The sequence below is a fragment of the Strongylocentrotus purpuratus genome, unplaced genomic scaffold, assembly GCF_000002235.5.
Source record: "Strongylocentrotus purpuratus isolate Spur 01 unplaced genomic scaffold, Spur_5.0 spur5_scaffold_8, whole genome shotgun sequence".
Lineage (NCBI taxonomy): Eukaryota > Metazoa > Echinodermata > Echinoidea > Camarodonta > Strongylocentrotidae > Strongylocentrotus > Strongylocentrotus purpuratus.
The window spans coordinates 24,646,417-24,664,986 of NW_022145614.1; the positions used below are offsets into that span (position 1 = coordinate 24,646,417).

The 18,570-nt window shown below is 39.6% G+C and overlaps 1 protein-coding gene across 3 annotated transcripts; it reads left to right on the forward strand.

Annotated features, from left to right (window-relative positions):
* The first annotated feature begins 9,656 nt into the window (after positions 1–9,656).
* On the forward strand, positions 9,657–17,987 carry LOC105438784 (blastula protease 10). 3 transcript variants are annotated; one of them, XM_030975493.1, is made up of 9 exons: positions 9,657–10,058; positions 11,990–12,224; positions 12,750–12,961; positions 13,353–13,556; positions 14,225–14,587; positions 15,000–15,302; positions 15,336–15,378; positions 16,136–16,364; positions 16,860–17,987. In XM_030975493.1, the coding sequence occupies exons 1-9, from the start codon at positions 9,933–9,935 to the stop codon at positions 16,990–16,992; spliced, it is 1,848 nt and encodes a 615-aa protein (XP_030831353.1). In that variant the 5' UTR covers positions 9,657–9,932; the 3' UTR covers positions 16,993–17,987. The 3 variants fall into 3 exon arrangements, with proteins under 3 accessions (XP_030831353.1, XP_030831354.1, XP_011665326.2); XM_030975494.1 differs by having other exon boundaries at positions 9,658–10,058; positions 15,000–15,290; positions 15,330–15,378; XM_011667024.2 differs by having other exon boundaries at positions 9,659–10,058; positions 15,000–15,378.
* The last annotated feature ends 583 nt before the right edge of the window (positions 17,988–18,570 follow it).

Below are 18,570 nucleotides of genomic sequence, written 5' to 3' on the forward strand. Positions count from 1 at the left end.
CCCCCAAAAAAAAAAAAAAAAAAAAACTAGAACATCTCACTGAAATGTTATTTATTAAATGATAGATGTTATCTTGATTGTTTTAAATTGATTTTATATTCTGAACCTCTCTCAATTCGTGTGTTGCTTACTCGTATTTCAAGCAAATATTTGTTCTTTCTGTGAAAGTATTTCATACTAGTACATGTGTGCATTAGATTTTACCTGCTTGAGAACTTGTATGTGCATATGAGTGCATGGTTCTACTTTGCATATTTTATTTTTCATACTTATGCTCTGGTCAACATTTTATTGTGTAAATACAAATTAATTGACTCTCTTGCCCTTTGTTTTGTTTTGAATAAACAAAGTGATTTTCAACATATTGGTATTTTTTTATTGAATTCTTGATGTGTGGTGTCATAGCTGCCAACTGTTCTCATTTTGGAGGAATAATTCTTACTTTTAGGTCTACGTAGAACCCTAGATTCATATCTCTTACTTAAAATGTATGTGAATAAGCATACAAAGTACACCACATTTCCTAATTTTGCTTTGAAAGATTTGTATTTTCTCAGCCAAAGGCTGGCAGGTATACACTGTACAGAGTGAGTCAAAAAAAGTTTACACCTAGACAATTGCTAATTATTTTAAAAATCATTTGTGAACAGTAAATGATTATACATCATATGAAAGAGTGTTTTATCCCAAATCATTTGGTACCATTTTTGTGTTCGCGCTTGGATGAACACGAGGCATTGTTTGCGAGAGTGTAAAAATCGACTTGCGCCAAAGTTGCTTATGTGATGTTTGAATAAAACAATTTGGATTTGGGTATTAATTCGGTCTTTGCAGATCCAAATAACATCCCTAACAAAATTAATCATGCCACACATATCAAATATCAAATATCAACGAACATTTGTGCGCGTGTGTGTGGGTGGTGTGACTTTGCCCTTTGCAAAAAGCATATGCAATGCATCAGGGGCGTACGCAGGGGGGGTGTTTTGGGGGTTCAAACCCCCCCTTTGGTATTTCGATGTATGTAAACCCCCCTAAAAAAAACCTAAACCCCCCCCCCCCCTTTGTTTTTTTTTTTGTTTGTTTGTTTTTTTTTTTTTATAAAAAAAAAAAAAAAAAAAAAAAAAAAAAAAAATTATACCCACGGCCAACCTAAATAAGGTGACCTTACCCCCCCCCCATACGTAAAAAATGTCAAATTTTGAAATTTTGAGACCAAAAAAAAAAAAAAAGTGTCCGCTTACCCCCCCCCCCCCCCCCCCCCCCCCACTGAGCGACTTTTCTGCCGGCTGAGTCGTTGCGATTTTTTTTGGCCTCCAAAAAAAAAAAAAAAAAAAAGTGTCCGCTTACCCCCCCCCCCCCCCCCCCCCCCCCCCCCCCCCCACTTAGCGACTTTTCTGCTGGCTGAGTCGTTGCGATTTTTTTTTGGCCTCCCCCCCCCCCCCCCCCCCCCCCCCCCACTGAGCGACTTTTCGGCCGGCGCGATTTTTCAAATTTTCGGGAGCAAAATATTTTAAAACCCCCCCCTTGAAAAAATCCTGCGTACGCCCCTGCAATGCATTTCATCTGATACATTTAATTCATTCTCTCACTCCATTAATCCCAACACAATACAGACTGTACGCATCACTTTGGCGCAAGTCGATTTTTGCACTCTCGCAAACAACGCTTCGTGTTCATACAAGCGTGAACACATACAACACAAAATGATACCAAATGATTTGGAATAAAACACTCTTTCATAAGATGTATAATAATTCACTGTTCATAGATGATTTTTAAAATAATTAGCAATTTTCTAGGTGTAAACTTTTTTTTGACTCACATGGTAGTATTAGTGTCTTGTTCAAGTTTGGAGTTGGGTTAAGCCAGTGTAGTTGAACCCTAACGTTGCATCATAATTTAGCCTAGGACCAATAAGGGTGTAACCACTTTTCTGCTACACACTTTACATACTTACATGTAACGTGATCACACAGACTTTCAAGAAATTGGCTTATTGATTATTCATTGAAAATTGAAATTAAGCATTAATTATCCATTCGTTTTCACTGGTAAAAGTTACAACTTACAAAAAATAAATAATCATAAACTTGGACAATTACAGTAATGGTAAAATACAATCATAACATCTTTAGTTGGGCAGGTTACAAGAAATCAGTTTTGTATGACGAGGGTGCCAATAGAGGGCGAGAGTAGAAAAGGACCAAAGGTAGGCAGAGGCCCGCCCGCCCCCCCCCCCCCCCCCCCCCCCACCTCTGTGTTATTTAGGGTACGCATATGCTCGTTCCCTCTTTTTGAAAGCACCCCCTATCTGAGGACTGCCAACATTTCCGAACCCCCCTTTCGCGGGCTTTTTGCGGGCTTTTCTTGCCTTGGAGACCCCCCTAAATCATGAAAAATACTCAATGTACCCCCCTAAATTCGGAATAATTTCTCAGGAGTCCAAAGAAATGAGAGAAAAAAAGAACCCCCCCCCCCTTTTTTTTAAAGAAATCTCCGGGTGAAAAGTTAATACACCCCTTTTTTTTTTTTACAATTCTCGGGCCGGACTTTGTCGCACGAAAAGTACCCCTTTACCGGACATTTTGGTAACACGCATGGGATCATTCCGACCTCTGAGTGGGGGGGGGGGGGGGGGCAGAGGAGGTGGGTAGAGCAGTGAAGAAAAGATGGAAAGAGAGAGTGAGCCAAGAGTTACAGCAAGTATGCAATGTAATTTAGCTGCGTATACCGACATAATGATGATAACTTGATGCTTCGAGTTTCAATTAGTGGACATCAGATCGTAGGTGATAATAAACAGGGGGAATACAATCGGTGCGAGCGAGTTTTTGTCAAAGGTTCTGATGTGAGAGAAAAGCAAGGGTCAAACGAAAGGGAGGGGGGAGGAGGAGAGGGCGACAGCATAGGCTACTACACATCATTACTCGGTAAGCCGATTTCAGAAAAAAATAATTAAGTTAACGAGACATGAGGTCTGATATGCCATTAGTCCATTGCTGTGCCCCCATAAAGTATTTATATGCAAGGAGAGAGAGAGAGAGAGGTGAAAATAATTAATATAGGTTGAAGTAGCCAGCTTTAATGGTACTATGTCCCTTTTGCAGCCAACCTCAAATTCTGTAGAACTTTGCAGGAATTATGAATATGTCATGTATGTCCTACCTGTGAAATTTAAACGTTAGCAGTGTCCTAATATTCAAATTATGCAGGGAAACCCGTTTACTTGCTAGACTTCACTGTCAGACACTATTGAATGACTGACTGGCTTTTCTTCTTCTTTGGTAATAACATACATAAAATGAGCTGTAAAGGGTACATGAGCATTTGTCTACATCAATAACCCACTTCTTGTGATGGTCAAAATTAAACAGATTGAACCTTTGCGCAGCATAAAAGGGTATGACCATTCGGTTCAATGGTCTGAAAATCAAGACTATTACTTATTGGCTCTATAGCTCCTAAGTCGATTTGACAACTAATAGTCGTTACTTTCCCACTTGAAGACGTTTTCAAGCCCCATCTTTTTGAGGGAAGTTCTAAATTATTATTATCTTTCAAATGCCGTTAGAATTTAACTTTTTCCTTTTTTTGGCCTGCAAATGGGACATAGTACCTTTAAGACTGAGGTGCAGAAAACACAGTTGCGCTAGGATTGCGCCTGTTCTTTTTAACCGCACAAAGATAGATTAGATCTTTCACAGCACTGTAGCCTACACAGGCGCGTACGCACGGGGGGGGGGGGTCAGGGTTGAACCCCCTTCAGTTTTTTAAAATGTGTGTACTTTGGAGCAACCCCCCCCCCCCTTAGTCCCTTAGTGATTTTTTTTAAATTTTGTTTTAATAACAACATTTAAAAAAATTATTAAAATGGCTGACCTAAAAAAGGTGACCTTACCCCCCCCCCCCCCCCGGCCCGGCCCGCCCCCCCCCCCCCCCCCAACGGAACAAAATGTCAAATTCTCAAATTTCGAGACCAAAAAAAAATTAAAATAGTGTCCTCTTATCCCCCCACCCCCGCTTATTCAGCGGCTGGCTCAGTCATTTTTAAATTTTGCCCGATTTAAAAATGTTAACCCCCCCCCCCCCCCCTTGAAAAAATCCTGCGTACGCTACTGAGCCTACATGCACAACTTCAAAGCACGAAGATACATCAACAACATGGTGGCCTACTTCAACAGAAGAAGAAAAAGAAGAAAATGAAAAGTGAAAAGGAAGGGTGGGTGGACGGAAATAAGAGCGACTAACAAAGCAGAATTAGGGGGAGCTATAACAACGACAGTTTCTATTTTTTGTTATAGCAAGCTTTCGATTTTACGCACCGTGAGCTACTACGCGTGACGTTATATTTATCCCCTGCGCATGCGTGACCTTCTGGGCCCGCGTTCCCTTCTAAATCACACGACTAGAGTCGGGGGCAATTTCTGTGAATCCCCGTCGCCATGAAAACGTCAACGTGAGTGCAGTTTCATCAGCTTCTTTTATGTTATTCTTTGTTTTTATTATTCTATTATTTCCTCTTGCTATCGTTTGTTTCTTTTTCTACCACCTTTTCTTATGTTATTCTTTGCTTTATCATTCTATTACTTAGTCTTTCTGTCTTTCCTTATGTTATTCTTTGTTTCTTCCTTCTATAACCTTCTTTTATGTTATTCTTCGTTTCGATCATTATGTCACTTCCTCTTTTTATCTTTCCTTATGTTATTCTTTGTTTTATAATTCTATCTATTTCTCTTTCTGTCTTTCATTATGGTATTCCATGTGTCTCCCTTCTATCACCTTCTTTTATGTTATTCTTCGTTTTTATCATTTCCTCTTGCTATCCTTTGTATATTCTCCTATCACTTTCTCTTTATGTCTTTCCTTGTGTTATTTTTTGTTTTATTATTCTAATTTTCTATTTCTGTCATCCTTACGTTATTCTTCGTATCAGATTTTCGTGCACTGTGAATTTATGCCCTGATTTAATCACATGATCTCAAAAATTGGTCACGTGACCAATTTTTGACTTTTCACGACGGTGCACCGTCGTGAAAAGTCGAAAGCACTGCCGCGAAGGGAACGGACGTGAGCTGCGCGACGTCTCCACGCTCCAGTACCTCGTAGTAGCCGACGTCGGGTGCCTAAATCGAAAGCTCGCTAATATGGGGGGGGGGGGGGGGGGGGTATAAATATATACTGTATATTGACATCCTTTATTCCAACAAACGACCACCCCCTCTCTCTCTCTCTCTCTCTCTCTCTCTCAATATATACCTTTTCGAGTGTCTCCCCGTGACCTATATTTGTATTGAAGAAAAAAAACACCTCTAAGTGTGACAATACTTTCTATTTGTTTACTGGGTTTCTACTTGTTTTTACAGTATAGAAACGTTTCTTTTCTATTCTTCTTGGTGGTGTTTTTGTATTAAGCAGACGGAAACGATACTCTATCTTATTTAATCATCTTTTAATATTAAACACCACATTGTAGATTTTTAAAAGACAATAATAATGTACTGGAACATGAAATGGTTTCAGCCAAAATTGCGATTTATTGATATTGTAACATTTAAGCCGCAATATAAACTAACAATATTATATTATACACTTGTTCATTTTTAATTAGTTTCTTTTGATAAAGATTTATCGCTCTTTTGTTCTGACATTCGTCAAAGTGCATGTAACAGTATGAAAAAGGACGTCCAAAAGAGACAAAACATTGTATTACTGTCCAGAACTGAAATGCATTTTGACTAGCTACCCACGGTGAAAAACTGTTATTAGATTTGGTTGTTTGTTAAGTCATTGCAGAGCCTGGGATCCACATAAAATCGCTATTGATAATCGACGATTCCTAAAAGTTACTTCCACAAAGAGTTAATCTGTAAATTATCTGTTAATCTATATACGATAAACTTCGACAAGCTATAGGACCTCAGGCCCGTACAAACTAGGGGTTCGGGGGTTCGGTTCGCGAACCCCCACCCCCCCCCCCCCCTTAAGAAAAGAAAAAGGATTTTTTTTTTTTTGCTTTTTTTTTTTTTGTTGCTGAAGTTGGGGGGGGGGGGTGGTGATTAAAACAAAAGTTTGCTCTATAACCCCCCCCCCCGCGTATTCGCCGTTTAATATTTCTCGGGCTTGGTCGCTCCCTCGCAATGTCTCACTCTCACCTCTGACTCAAAGTTGTAACCCTAAGATCCCCTACTTAAAAAAAGTTTGTACGGGCTTGGACCTTCTGCGAACCTGTCCCGCGCCTCTGGACAACATTCCCTTAATACATCAAGTCACAAGTCCATTGCATCAATTTCAGTCTTCCACAAGAACCTGAAAACTTTCCTCGTGACAAAATATACAATTGATTTATGTTTGTAACCATAGTAACGAAATGATAGCAGTGACTATGTATTCAATGTTTTTAAATCTATATCATCATTGCATTTGATGTTAATGCATATGTTGTCCGTTTTTACTAAGTTTTATTATCGTGTAATTTCTTGATTGTTGTGCGCCTTGGGTGCCATTATAGGCAAAAGGTTAGGTGCGCTATACAACTTTAATATAATTCTAATTCTTAAGGACAGCGTAAAACAAAATCGTTGTCAATTGTATTGATCTGGCCCATGAATATCGAGCCCTGAAGAATATTTTGTCTTCTACGTCTTCTTTTGCTAATCTTCAAAGGGCTATGCAGCCTAACACGAAAATCCGTAGAAAGAGCACCAATTTCGTATGCAGGCACACTAAACACCGGGTTTACACCCTACACTTTGCTTGTAGCGTATTAATGTTCATGGGGTGTGTCTCTCCTACAAAATTAATGGGACCTTAACGTTCTAGTCTTATGAAGAGAGTGTTTTCCCCTTATAATTGAAACTTAAGTATAAATGGAGAAGAAGGAAAAAAAGATCACACCATTAGATGTGGAAGTCGGAGATGTCACCGATTGTTCGATGTTGTTTCTCAAAATATAGGGGATCCAAAGCCAGATACTTCTTGTTTAAAGGTACAGTATGTGTGTGACCAGGAGCGGCTATTTCCTTTCATGACTGGGAGGACAAAATACGAGGGACGAGGGAGCGTAGTGAACGAGAGGGGCAAAGGTGACGGAAGTTTTGTTTAGGGATTTTCCACAATATTTACTTGAACATTTTGAAGGATATTATGCGAGGGAGCGTAGCGACCGAGCGAGAAGATTTGTGCACCTTTATTAGTCTAAACCTCGGCTGCACTCTAAGGCCCCCAGAGGCTTAAAGTGTGTTGCAGTCTTTAGTCAGTATTTGCTATCCCCCCCCCTTTTTTTGGGGGGGGGGGGGGCTTTTTCAAATTTTCCGGGGGTACGATATCCCCTAAACAAATTGAGGAGAGACATGTCCACCGTCCCCCGGGATCGCCACCCCTGTGTGTGACTGAAGAGACCCTTACAAAACAACGGGAATTATATATTACAAGGCTCGCATACTGAATAATATTCCCTGTACACAAAGTCAAGAAAGAAAAATACACAATATATAGACGGAGACATCACCCCTAAACTCAGGCCTAAATTTCAACCTTGGTCATCACGTCTGTTGACGTCTTTTTTCTTCTTTTTCGAGGTGAAAATATTTCAACAAGGTGAGGTTTAATGACGTCATCGACATTTGTAACGCCTGCATTGTTAATAGAGTAGTGTCTAGTGGGACTTTACAAAAACATACTCGTACTGAAAGAATTTAATGGATCGGATTTAAAACTGTCAATAAAAGACGAGAAGTTATCACAATGAACTTGAAAATGTTCTCAGAGAGATAAAGACTGTCTGGAGGAGAGACCCGGGAATGTATGTCACTTATTGTTCGGATTGTTTGACTCGTCTGCTCATTTCACTGCAAAGGAAAATAAAGATTGAACCAAAAAAAACATGATCCTGTGCTCACTCACAATGAAAATGTACAGTCATTATTCGTTCCGCGCCAAAAGCTATCTTCCCTACACTGCAAATTCGTTGTGTATTTTTTTTAAACACAACTTTACGCAACCCCTGTGTGAGGAGAGAACCACACAATGTTGCGTAAATTCGTTACACAAAGAATTTACAGTGTTGGAGTACTAGCCAGAATTTCGAATCAGCTATTTTGGACAACTGGGACGTCATATTCGGACATAGGCCTAGATGTTGTCTAGTTTGTAATTAATACATCTCATCTAATATATTTTATGAGAAAATTTCATTTTAAATTTAGTAAAATATAAAACAAAATTTGCTCGCTTTCTTCGCTCGCTCGTGGAAAATGTAGAAACTAGGAAGTTGATGTTGGGATAATTTATATAGGAAGCGAAATTGTACCCGCACCACTGGGTAGCCTACTTACTTATTCAGGTCATTCTGTCTTTCTTTATTTCACGGACCACGACAATCTAGAACCAGCAGGATTAGGGAAACATTTAAGACTATAGGACTGTAGATCTGAGCCTTTCCCAAAATATATGTAGATATATTAAGCCATTGCAACACTAACAAAATTTACCATTTTATGTTACACAAGACATTTTATTAAAAATGTGAGCCTATACGAGTATAGCCGTCGGCTTTAGCCATTAGAGACCCCGAAATATGCATTTTTACAAAGATTTGATTTGATTTGATTTGATTTTATTTTATTTTATTTGATTTCTGCATTTTTCCAAATAAAATAACTGAATAACAAAGAACATATAAACGTTAGTTATAATACAAAATATAAAAACAATAATAACTTCACTGATGTAAAAAAAAATTTGACGAAATTTAATATTTCTATAACATATTATTATAAATTTAAAGTATTATCCAAACTATCTGTTGAAAAAGTGCAGGAGACCGCAATCATAAGCGATGCTTGACTAGGATGGCGGCCTAAAAAAAATATTAAGGTAAAACTTAAAATGAAAAAGTATACATGCATTGAATCAATAATCAAGATTTTAGGGGCGTTTTGGGGTTACATTTCAAAGATTGAAAAATAAAAATTGTAAGAATAAGAATTACTTGAATTCTATTTTCAGGTAAAATACAATTAAAGATAATCCCAAGATTGAAGAACAAAAAGAAAAGTTTCCACGCAACTCGTAAACAAACAAATCAAAAATAGACACAATTACAATACACTATATGCCTACATGTCAACGATTGAAAAAGAAATATTTGAAAGAATAAGAATGACTTTAATTCTATTTCCAGGAAAAATACATAGTTGAGATAATTTCTTAAGAACCCTCGATGAAAAGAAATCGAGAAATCCCTAGATAATATACTATTATTTACCGCCCACTTAATTCAGGCATATCCACACCCGTGAAAGACCTAGCCGAAATAAAAAAAGCCTCTATAGTACAGTGCTGTCTTCAAAGATCGAATACATTATGGGCATCATGACGATTCTAAAGAAAACGTCACTCTTTTCAAGGAGCCTATTTCGCTCTGTCTATGACGATGTAATTAGCATATTGTTATTTAAATCAGGGGTTGGATTTAATCCTTTCTTCTCATCTGATGATGCGAAGCGAGCTCGCCTCTTCCTCATGAATATGCATGAGCAGGGTAGAGTACCAGAATGATAGTTGGTCTTGGTTCACTGGTTTATTCGCAGACGTAGCGATGCATCATCGTTTAATTTAAGATTACAAAAGAAAAGTATCAGTGTTTTTCCCCAAAACAGAGCAAATTGTTTCCCTGGTTTCGGTCTGGACGCCGGCCGGCTCCGCGGGATTATATAAATGGGAGGAGTCTGGAGCAGAGAGTCATCAGAACTCGACGAGACCTAGACAAGATAGGAACTACCTTCCTGCAAATCTTCAAGATCTATAGCGACGCCACACGGGACAACATCAATCTCGACCTTCAGTAACAGACAACCTACTGTCTTGAATCAGCTTCCCCGACATCGTCATTCGTATAAATCTTTGTATTATTAAGATTTTCTCGAGATATGGCAGCGAAGATGAAGACGATCGTCGTCCTTTTCATCATCGTGATGACTCTTCTCTTAGAGATTCAAGGCGCACCCGCAAAGGCCAAAGATGTCCGACGAGAGCGACGAGGAGCAGATGATGACGTAAGTTTTACAAGATCTCTTCAATATGTATATTTGTTGTTTGTTTTTATGTTGTTAATGTTCTTTTTAAATTATATTTGTGTCCCCTTTCATTATCCCAAAACCATTCCCCCATTTACTATTGTGCCTATAACCCCCTTCTTTTTATTCTTATTGTTTAGCTTTTAAAGAAGAAAATAGTGGATAATCCATTGGATGTTTAAAGGTTTCTGATACCAGAAAGTCACTTGGTGGTTCTCATGATATTAGCATTGAAAACTTTCTATTATTGTAGTATTGATATCGGTCAATTTTTTATCCTATTCAAAAAGTAATCTGTGTCAATTAATCATTTGTAGTTTATCGTCTTTATCTACGATACCAAACAAACTTATTCGTTATCGTCGAGGTATAGATCTACATCGTACAATTATTTTTTCATCCATCGACATTTTCACCTGGTCCCATTTGGCCTGTCAATATGTTTTCACTTTATTTGAAATGAATACAGACGCAACAAGTTTGGCGGTCATTATTTTAGGCGTGAGATATACTGACAAATTTCGAGACTCAAAACCTTACAAAACTTATACTTAGAAGGTAGTTGCACTTTTTTTGTTTGATACAAAATTGGTTGTTACACAATTTCCTTTCTTCAGATGATGCAACGTATATACCAATACATTGTGTGCGGGCAAGCACTGAATCCAATGACCGGGGTAATAGTATATTATGGAATCACAACTTGGTGTGAAAACCATTTCGTATTTGTGGACTTATAAACGTTGACCTTTTATACTAGAATGGACATAACAAAGACCAAACAGTTATCCGTGACTCTCTTGTCTTAGATTGGTGCTATTTATTCAAAAACTCTCAAGGTTGGTCACATAACTATATAAGATTCCAATTTTCTTCTTTTCTCTCTCTTGATCTAAACGAAACTTCCGATTCATATTTGTGTGAAAGAGGTTGTCAATCGTGCTCCTTATTATAACACGGACATGTGAGCAATTGATTTTTTTGAAGCTGGAATTTTAAACCGCGTTGTTGTCTACAAGATGACTCGTTACAATTTAAAAAGTAAAATAATAGAAAAAAAAACACATTTCAGAGTAGGCTGGGACATATTGACAATGTGGGTGGATTTCCCACGCAGAGTTGTTTGGTTCGTCCTTGTCCTGCGAGGCAATGAAAACAAAAAAAGACAATTCATAAATGGCAGACTAAATAAAAGAAACGATGCAACAATGAAATATATTCACACCTTTGTAAATTGTGGGAATTCCGGTTGGTGATTATATCCAACCACATCGTAAAGGATATCAGTCCATGTGATATCATGAACAATTATATCAAAAGAAAAAGAATAATACACCGCCGTGTTAGTTAGTTTTTGGATATATTTATTTTTATGAAAAAAATTGTCATGTCCACCCCTACCAGGCGCGTACGCAGGATTTTTTTCAAGGGGAGGGGGGGGGGGGTTAACATTTATAAATCAGGCCGAAAATTTCGCAACGACTCAGCCAGCCGCTGATTAAGCGGGGGGGGGGGGGGGGGGGGGGGGGGGTAAGAGGACACTTTTTTTTTGTCTCGAAATTTGAAAATTTGACATTTTGCTCCGTTGGGGGGGGGTAAGGTCAACTTTTTTAGGTTACCCATGGGGATTTTTTTTTTTTTTGTTTTTTGTAATGGTTTGGGGGGTTTATACACATACAAATACCAAAGGGGGGGGTGGTTAACCCCCAACCCCCCTCCCCCCCCCTGTGTACGCGTCTGACCCCTACTATAGCTATTTTATTTCTAATTTTTATCACCTTTAATTCAAAGAAGTCGTCTCCAATTTAGATTCTCGGTCGTTGCGTTTAAAAGTGAATAAATTTTATTTCCCCTCTTCTAAATGTGCTCATGACATTAATTAGATTCATTTTGTATATCGTTATGATTAGAACGGCTACGTGTACGTACCTGCTTCCGCCATGGAGGCTGAGAGTGAGGGTGCTTTCCAGTCTGACATCATGATGACGGATGAACAATGGGCCAGTCTCTGGGCTATGCTCGGTGATAACGTCCAAGGCAATGGTGGTGATGCGGGTAGGAGGAGAAAGAAGAGGAAAGCAGTGGCCTTTGAGCAGAGAAGATGGCCGCTAAAGACTGTGCCGTATGAGATCTCCAGCGAGTCTGGTAAGTTGACTATTTTTTATATACATACATTTTGCAGTAATTAATCACAACCTCTTTTGTGTACGTATTGCTGGATAATGCCCGACATAGCAACTATGGGCGGCTCAAGGATTGTCCGAAGATGGAAGTTTTCCAAGAAACTCAATTTTAGTCCTCTTACAGGCAATCTGGAGATGGATCTAAGTTACAAACCTCTTTGTCCCAGCACCAAGGAAAGTGTACACTTTACAGGACCGTTTTTGCCTCTATTCTTTTGAAAATTATAATAGCCCTTTCGAGGAGCCTATATTTAAATTTGGGAGCAACCTTTAAACCATTAAACCATGCTAGCTTTGCTTGGTTCTTATTTCAAGAGGGTTCGCGGTCTCCCTTGCCCCTAGCCCCCCCCCCCCCCCTGAGTGATACGCCTATGACAAAGACTTTGGTTTCTTATAAAATACATTCTTATTAATACACCCAGCTGCATATTAAGAGTTTACATTTTGATATCTGTAAATTAATTATTTATATTTTATACGTGTCCAGCTGGTGACATCGGTGTAATCATGGCTGGTATGAAGCAGTGGACCGACAACACCTGTATCAAGTTCCAGTCTTACAGCACTGATCAGGTCTACACCGAACTCAGACACGACTCAAGGCTGTCCTTCCAGAAGGATTCACGAGGCTGCTGGTCGTATCTCGGCCGGGTGTTCTCCGGCGTTCAGCCCATATCCATCGGCTTTGGATGTGAAGCAGTGAGTGATCATTTTCTTTTCCTTCTAAATAACACGATATCAATGGAACAGGAAATATGGAGCAGAGAAGAAATTTGCCTCCCGAAACAGATGGAGGTTAAGAAAACACACACCCCCAAAATGGAAAGAAAATGAAATCAAACGAGAACTAATCTCAACTACTGAGTAGCCTGCCCAAAAGTATCATAAAGTCCTTCTTGTGCGTCTGCCATCTGGCTTTCAGCAGACGATTACAGTTGTATGCACCTTTTATTTTGTCTAATCGTCGGCTTGCCGCGCGAAGGCTCTTACCGCCACTGACAATACGAAATTATTCATGCTGGCAGCCGATGTAATGCAATAATACAGTGATCAGTGATTTATCGTCATCACCATTTTCTTCATATTACAGCCCGGTACAGTGGCGCACGAGATCGGGCACGCCATCGGGTTCCATCACGAGCAGTCCCGTCCCGATCGCGATGACCACGTCACCATCCACTGGAACAACATACAGGACGGCACCGAAGTCAACTTTGCCAAGTATACCACCAATGAAGTGACCACACATGAGATCCCTTACGACCCCAGCTCGCTCATGCACTACGGTACCCATGTATGTATTTATTCTTATTTCAATTTCTTCCTCCTCAGTCACACCGCCAACAAATTCCAAACCGACCATTTTTTAAACATGAAGGGTAAATTAATATTGTTCGTTCAGTCTTTCATGTCTGATGTTGGTCTAGTGTCGGCCTCGTCGGTGTTGCTGGGGTATATGAACTACTCAAATTAATCTGGACTTCTGATGAAAGCTTCAGAAGGTTGTTTGGAGGGGTGACATATTACCCCCATAGATATCTTTATTTGTTAATTGTCGGTACACTAACTATTCTGTCGGAAAATGCAACAAAATAAACGTCTCATTCCGCTTCAAACATAAGCATATTCAATAGCCGACAAGTACATCTGTCCATTTCTGCCTACTTTAAATGTTTGTATGTAAATGATTATGTAATGAAGAATAATGAATTAAATTCTCAACACGTCCAAAGAAACTATTGTGAAGAATACAAATAGATTATGTTTATGATTTATATAGGCGTATACACCCGTTGAGTTTAGTGATCAAATAAGACATACACAAAATTGAAGGTTTATGATCTATATGGAATCAAGTAACTTATCATTCGTAGATGTTTATAGTCAGTTTATTTACTAGGCCTGTATGATAAAATGACACTTTCATTAATATTTATACAATCCTATATCTTCTCTATACAGTACTTTTCCAAGAATGGCCTTCCAACGATCACCACAAAGGATTCTTCCAAACTGAGCCTCCTCGGCAACCGCGAATACCTCAGCTTCCTCGACATCAAACTCGCCAACATCATCTACAAGTGCAACGAGGAATGCACGGCGGAGATCGTATGCCTTAACGACGGCTACCAGGGGCCCTACTGCAACTGCGTGTGTCCACCGGGCTATAGCGGGACCTTCTGCCAGCAGAACGGGGATCCTGTGGAGCCCGTAGGCCCCACCGGAGAATGCGTGCACACGTTCACGGCTGCCGTCGCCGAGATCAAGTCGGTAAACTACCCGAATAACTATGACGACTTGCTGGACTGCACCTACCGTATCCAGGTAATACATAAACAAAATTGATTGGTGTAAGAAGTTTGCAGAGGCGAGACAAATATATTTCTATAAGGGTGCACAGTCCTCAGAAATTTCAAAGGAGGGGGGGTGTGGGTAAACATATAAATTCTTGTTTTTAAATATATTTGACAACAGACAAAATAACTAAGAAAATATAAAGTTGTCAATTCTTTAACATGTTTGGAAATCTGGGGGAAGGGGCGGGGCAACCAAACATGCCGTATCAGAAACATGAAAACGAGTCATAAAGATCAAAGTAAATTTAATTTCGTTTTAAAGTAAAGAAACTAAATTCAACCCGCCGAAATCATGATAATCTATATAATTTTCCCAGATGCTGATAAGTCTGTGATTATAAATGATTAAACCAACATATTTCTAAATTTCATCTATTTAGGGAGGACCGGGATCATCGATCACGCTCGTCTTCAATGATTTCGACTTCGAGGAACACGTAAACTGCGAATACGATTACCTCAATGTCCGATCGGGTGACCGCGACCTGATAGGAAGAACTTTTTGCGGCAGTGACCTTCCGTCGGCGTTCTATACGCAGAACAGCGAGATGATCTTGACCTTCCACTCTGACCCCTTCGTCACCGGTCGTGGTTTCCGGGCCACATATTACATCAACGGGCCCCTGGTCGGTAATGAACTTACCACCATACTGCCAACGACCACGATACAGGCGACGACAACAACTCAAATGCCAACGACCACGACACAGGCGACGACAACAACCCAAATGCCGACAACTACCGTAGAAGAGAGTGGAGGTATGTATAAAAAAACAAAAAAGCAAACAAATATATATATATATATATTGATTTAGATTTAATGTAACGCCGACCGTCACTGTTCGTTGACATGTCCTCTCGATATTTTAACTCCAATGATAACATTTCAATAATGATAAGAGCGGGTTCTTGTAAAGCACTCATATCGTAGTAGGTCCAAGGTCAGACTTGACACTCATAGCTGGCGCTTCCGATTATTACCCTGGCTTTAGCACGGTGCCATTACGGCGCTCTAGCATTTCAAGGAATTAATTCCTGCTAGGTACCTATTTACATCACCTGGGTTGAGTATGGCAAATGTAGATCAATGTTTTGTCAAAGGACATTAGTGCCGCGGTGGGGCTCGAACCGCAGACCTTGTCATTGACAGTGCGGTGGCGTATCCACTCGACCACGACACCTCTACACACTTTGTATCAAGGGGAAAACTTCGCGAAATATGAATAGATAGGCCCTACTATTGTTACATATTTCAACAAAGTAAATTAAAACAGGTGAAAGTAGAAAATTGTTTTTGTTGATGCTTGTATAATTGCTTTTGATGTCTATTTTACTTACTTGGGAAATATAAGTTTCGTTTTCGTGGAAAATCTACCCAACTGAACACAATAATGGCAGATGTATTGTAACCTTCAGATTACAAATTCTAGTTCAGAAATAAACAAAATAATGTTTTTGTAACAGAATACTGTAGAATCAATTATTTACACCGTAATCCATTTTGCTTTTCAAATAGAATTCGTTGGTTCGTGCGGTGGTTATTTCGGAGCTCTCGCGGGCACCATGGCCTCACCGAATTATCCCGCCGACTATTCCACCAACGCAGTCTGTTTCTATACCATGGTCGCTCCAGTCGGACGTCGCGTCGAGCTCACCATTCACCATCTCGACGTCGAGCCCTCGACCCAGTGCTCCGGTGACTACGTCAGTGTGAACCCAGGAAGCGGAGTCGAAGTCCCTATGAGGTAGGTTCTAGGGTGGGGTTACGTCACTGTTGATTTGTTGATATAACGCGATTGTAAACGCTCACAAAATACTCCTGTGCAATTTCAATTATGTTAATAATTGGTTATGTCGGACTAGCTTGCATCTAATCCAATTTGTTAATGCAATGTCCTATTTCAGTATGAAGATGTAGCACATAGAGAAACCAATTTACAATATCTTTCGTCTTAAAATATCATCATTTGAATGTTGTGATAGCATATTCGTTCATAGCCAAAGACCGACGGCCCGCCTGAACCTTAAGATGAGTTGTAAGACTGTGAGACCGATATATCGGTCTTGTGGGCTGTCGGTTTCGTGAAGCCTCGAATAAGTTCCAAGTAGTCAAGCTATACAACAGTCTCGGTATTATCAGCTTTCGTTCTCGTTTGCTACAGCCATGAAACTCCCCACTATAGTGATACTGGTTGTATTAATATTCCTTTACTCTCTATTTTTCTCCTGTAATTGTCCAGGCTCTGTGGATCTCAAACACCTGGGGGTACCTTCGTTTCGTTACAGAACTGGATCCAAATGCGATTTAGGTCTGATTCTGCAGGAACACGTTCAGGATTTACAGCATCATATCGCACGATAGACATCATATAAAGGGAGTGTAGCTTGGCAAATACTGGTTAACGCCATCTACGTCTCCTTTTGGACAACTACACGAATGGCACGAATTGACTTCATTAACGGTAGTCAGTGACTTAATCTCTACACGCATGTTCTCCTCACGCTTCGGTTTCGCGTATGTTGCATGCACCTGATTGCTGCGGTCGCGTCGTCCGTAATCGTATACCCGATTGGCCCCGAGTCAGTCCACGGGAAAGACACAATAGTCTCGTCAGGCTACACTCCCTTTAACCTAGTCCCCCCCCCCCCCCACCCACCCCAACTCGATGTCAGTGGTGTATCCAAGAGTCGATGAAAAGGGCCGCATCCCCAGGAAGGGAGAGACAAGTTATACACGGACTTCCAACCTCAGCTTCGCGTGATGTAGAGACCCAATTGGGTTCATCGACCAGATAAAGTACAATAAGGTTGCATACTTGCCTAAAATGGGACACTTTGATTAATCAAGGAACGTCCCCTTTCTTTCTCTCTATTTTTCTTTCTATCTCTCTTTCTCTCTATATATATATATTTATCTCTCTCTCTCTCTCTCTCTCCTCTCTCTCTCCTCCTCTCTCATGCTATCTCTCCATCCCATCCTCCTCTTATTTTTTAGCTGTCCAGCTCTCTCACTCTCTCTTTTAAAACAGCACGTTTTGTAAAGACAATTTCACTTTCAATTCATTCAATTATATTTCCACTTTATTTTCACTTCTCTAAATGACAACCAGAATAATTGTGATTTATAGAAAAAATACAAAGGCCTACTAGTAAGGCACTCTGTGAAACTAGGCAACATAATGAGTAGCCAACCGATTAAAATTAGTCATATACATGTATGATATTACAATATTCCAGTAACCTGTTGGGTGCGTCTGAAAAATTCAGTTAGTTGCCTCCAATAATCACGCTGTCGAAAAACTCCATGATTGTGCTAACATAAAACGTGAATAGGCATGAAACTAATATGGACTTCTTTTTACTATTAGTAAAATACGTGCGTTCACGTAATTGTTTGGGCATCACAACTTTCATTTCATCCAAAACAATGCTTTCCCGAATGTGAAGTGAAAGAAATTGAAATATTAAACAAAGTACAAGCTTTAAATTCCTTCCTATAAGTGGCCATGAAATTGAATGTTGCAGGAAAAATATGTTACACAAAATGTTGTCAGGTTTCTTTAATAAAATGGGTCATGATAATTCGAAAAATGCAACAACATTTTTAATTTTGTTTGTATAGTTTTTGACAGAAAATAAAACATTTCAAATTTCTTACACGATCAGGCGGCTTTATGTTAAAGGTCATCCGTGGCATAAATTAATTCTCACGGTTATTTATACAGACTGACTTTCGTGATGAGTATAACAAATTTCCTGTAATCGATCGTTTATAAACTTCTTGATATTATACAAATATACACTGCCTTGAGAGGTTCTGGTTAAAACTATGCGCAAGAGGTGACTCCAATAGTACTATTTGCTGAGGGGCGCAGCCCCGAAGCAAATTTTACTTTTGGAGTCACCGAGGCCCATAGTTTAACCAGTACCTCGAATAGAAGGCATGGTATA

Coding starts and splice junctions, on each gene's coding strand:
- LOC105438784 (XM_011667024.2), top strand. CDS start 9,933: ATGGCAGCGAAGATGAAGACGATCGTCGTCCTTTTCATCATCGTGATG. Junction 14,588..14,999: donor ACTGCACCTACCGTATCCAG/GTAATACATAAA, acceptor TCATCTATTTAG/GGAGGACCGGGATCATCGAT. Junction 15,379..16,135: donor TACCGTAGAAGAGAGTGGAG/GTATGTATAAAA, acceptor CTTTTCAAATAG/AATTCGTTGGTTCGTGCGGT.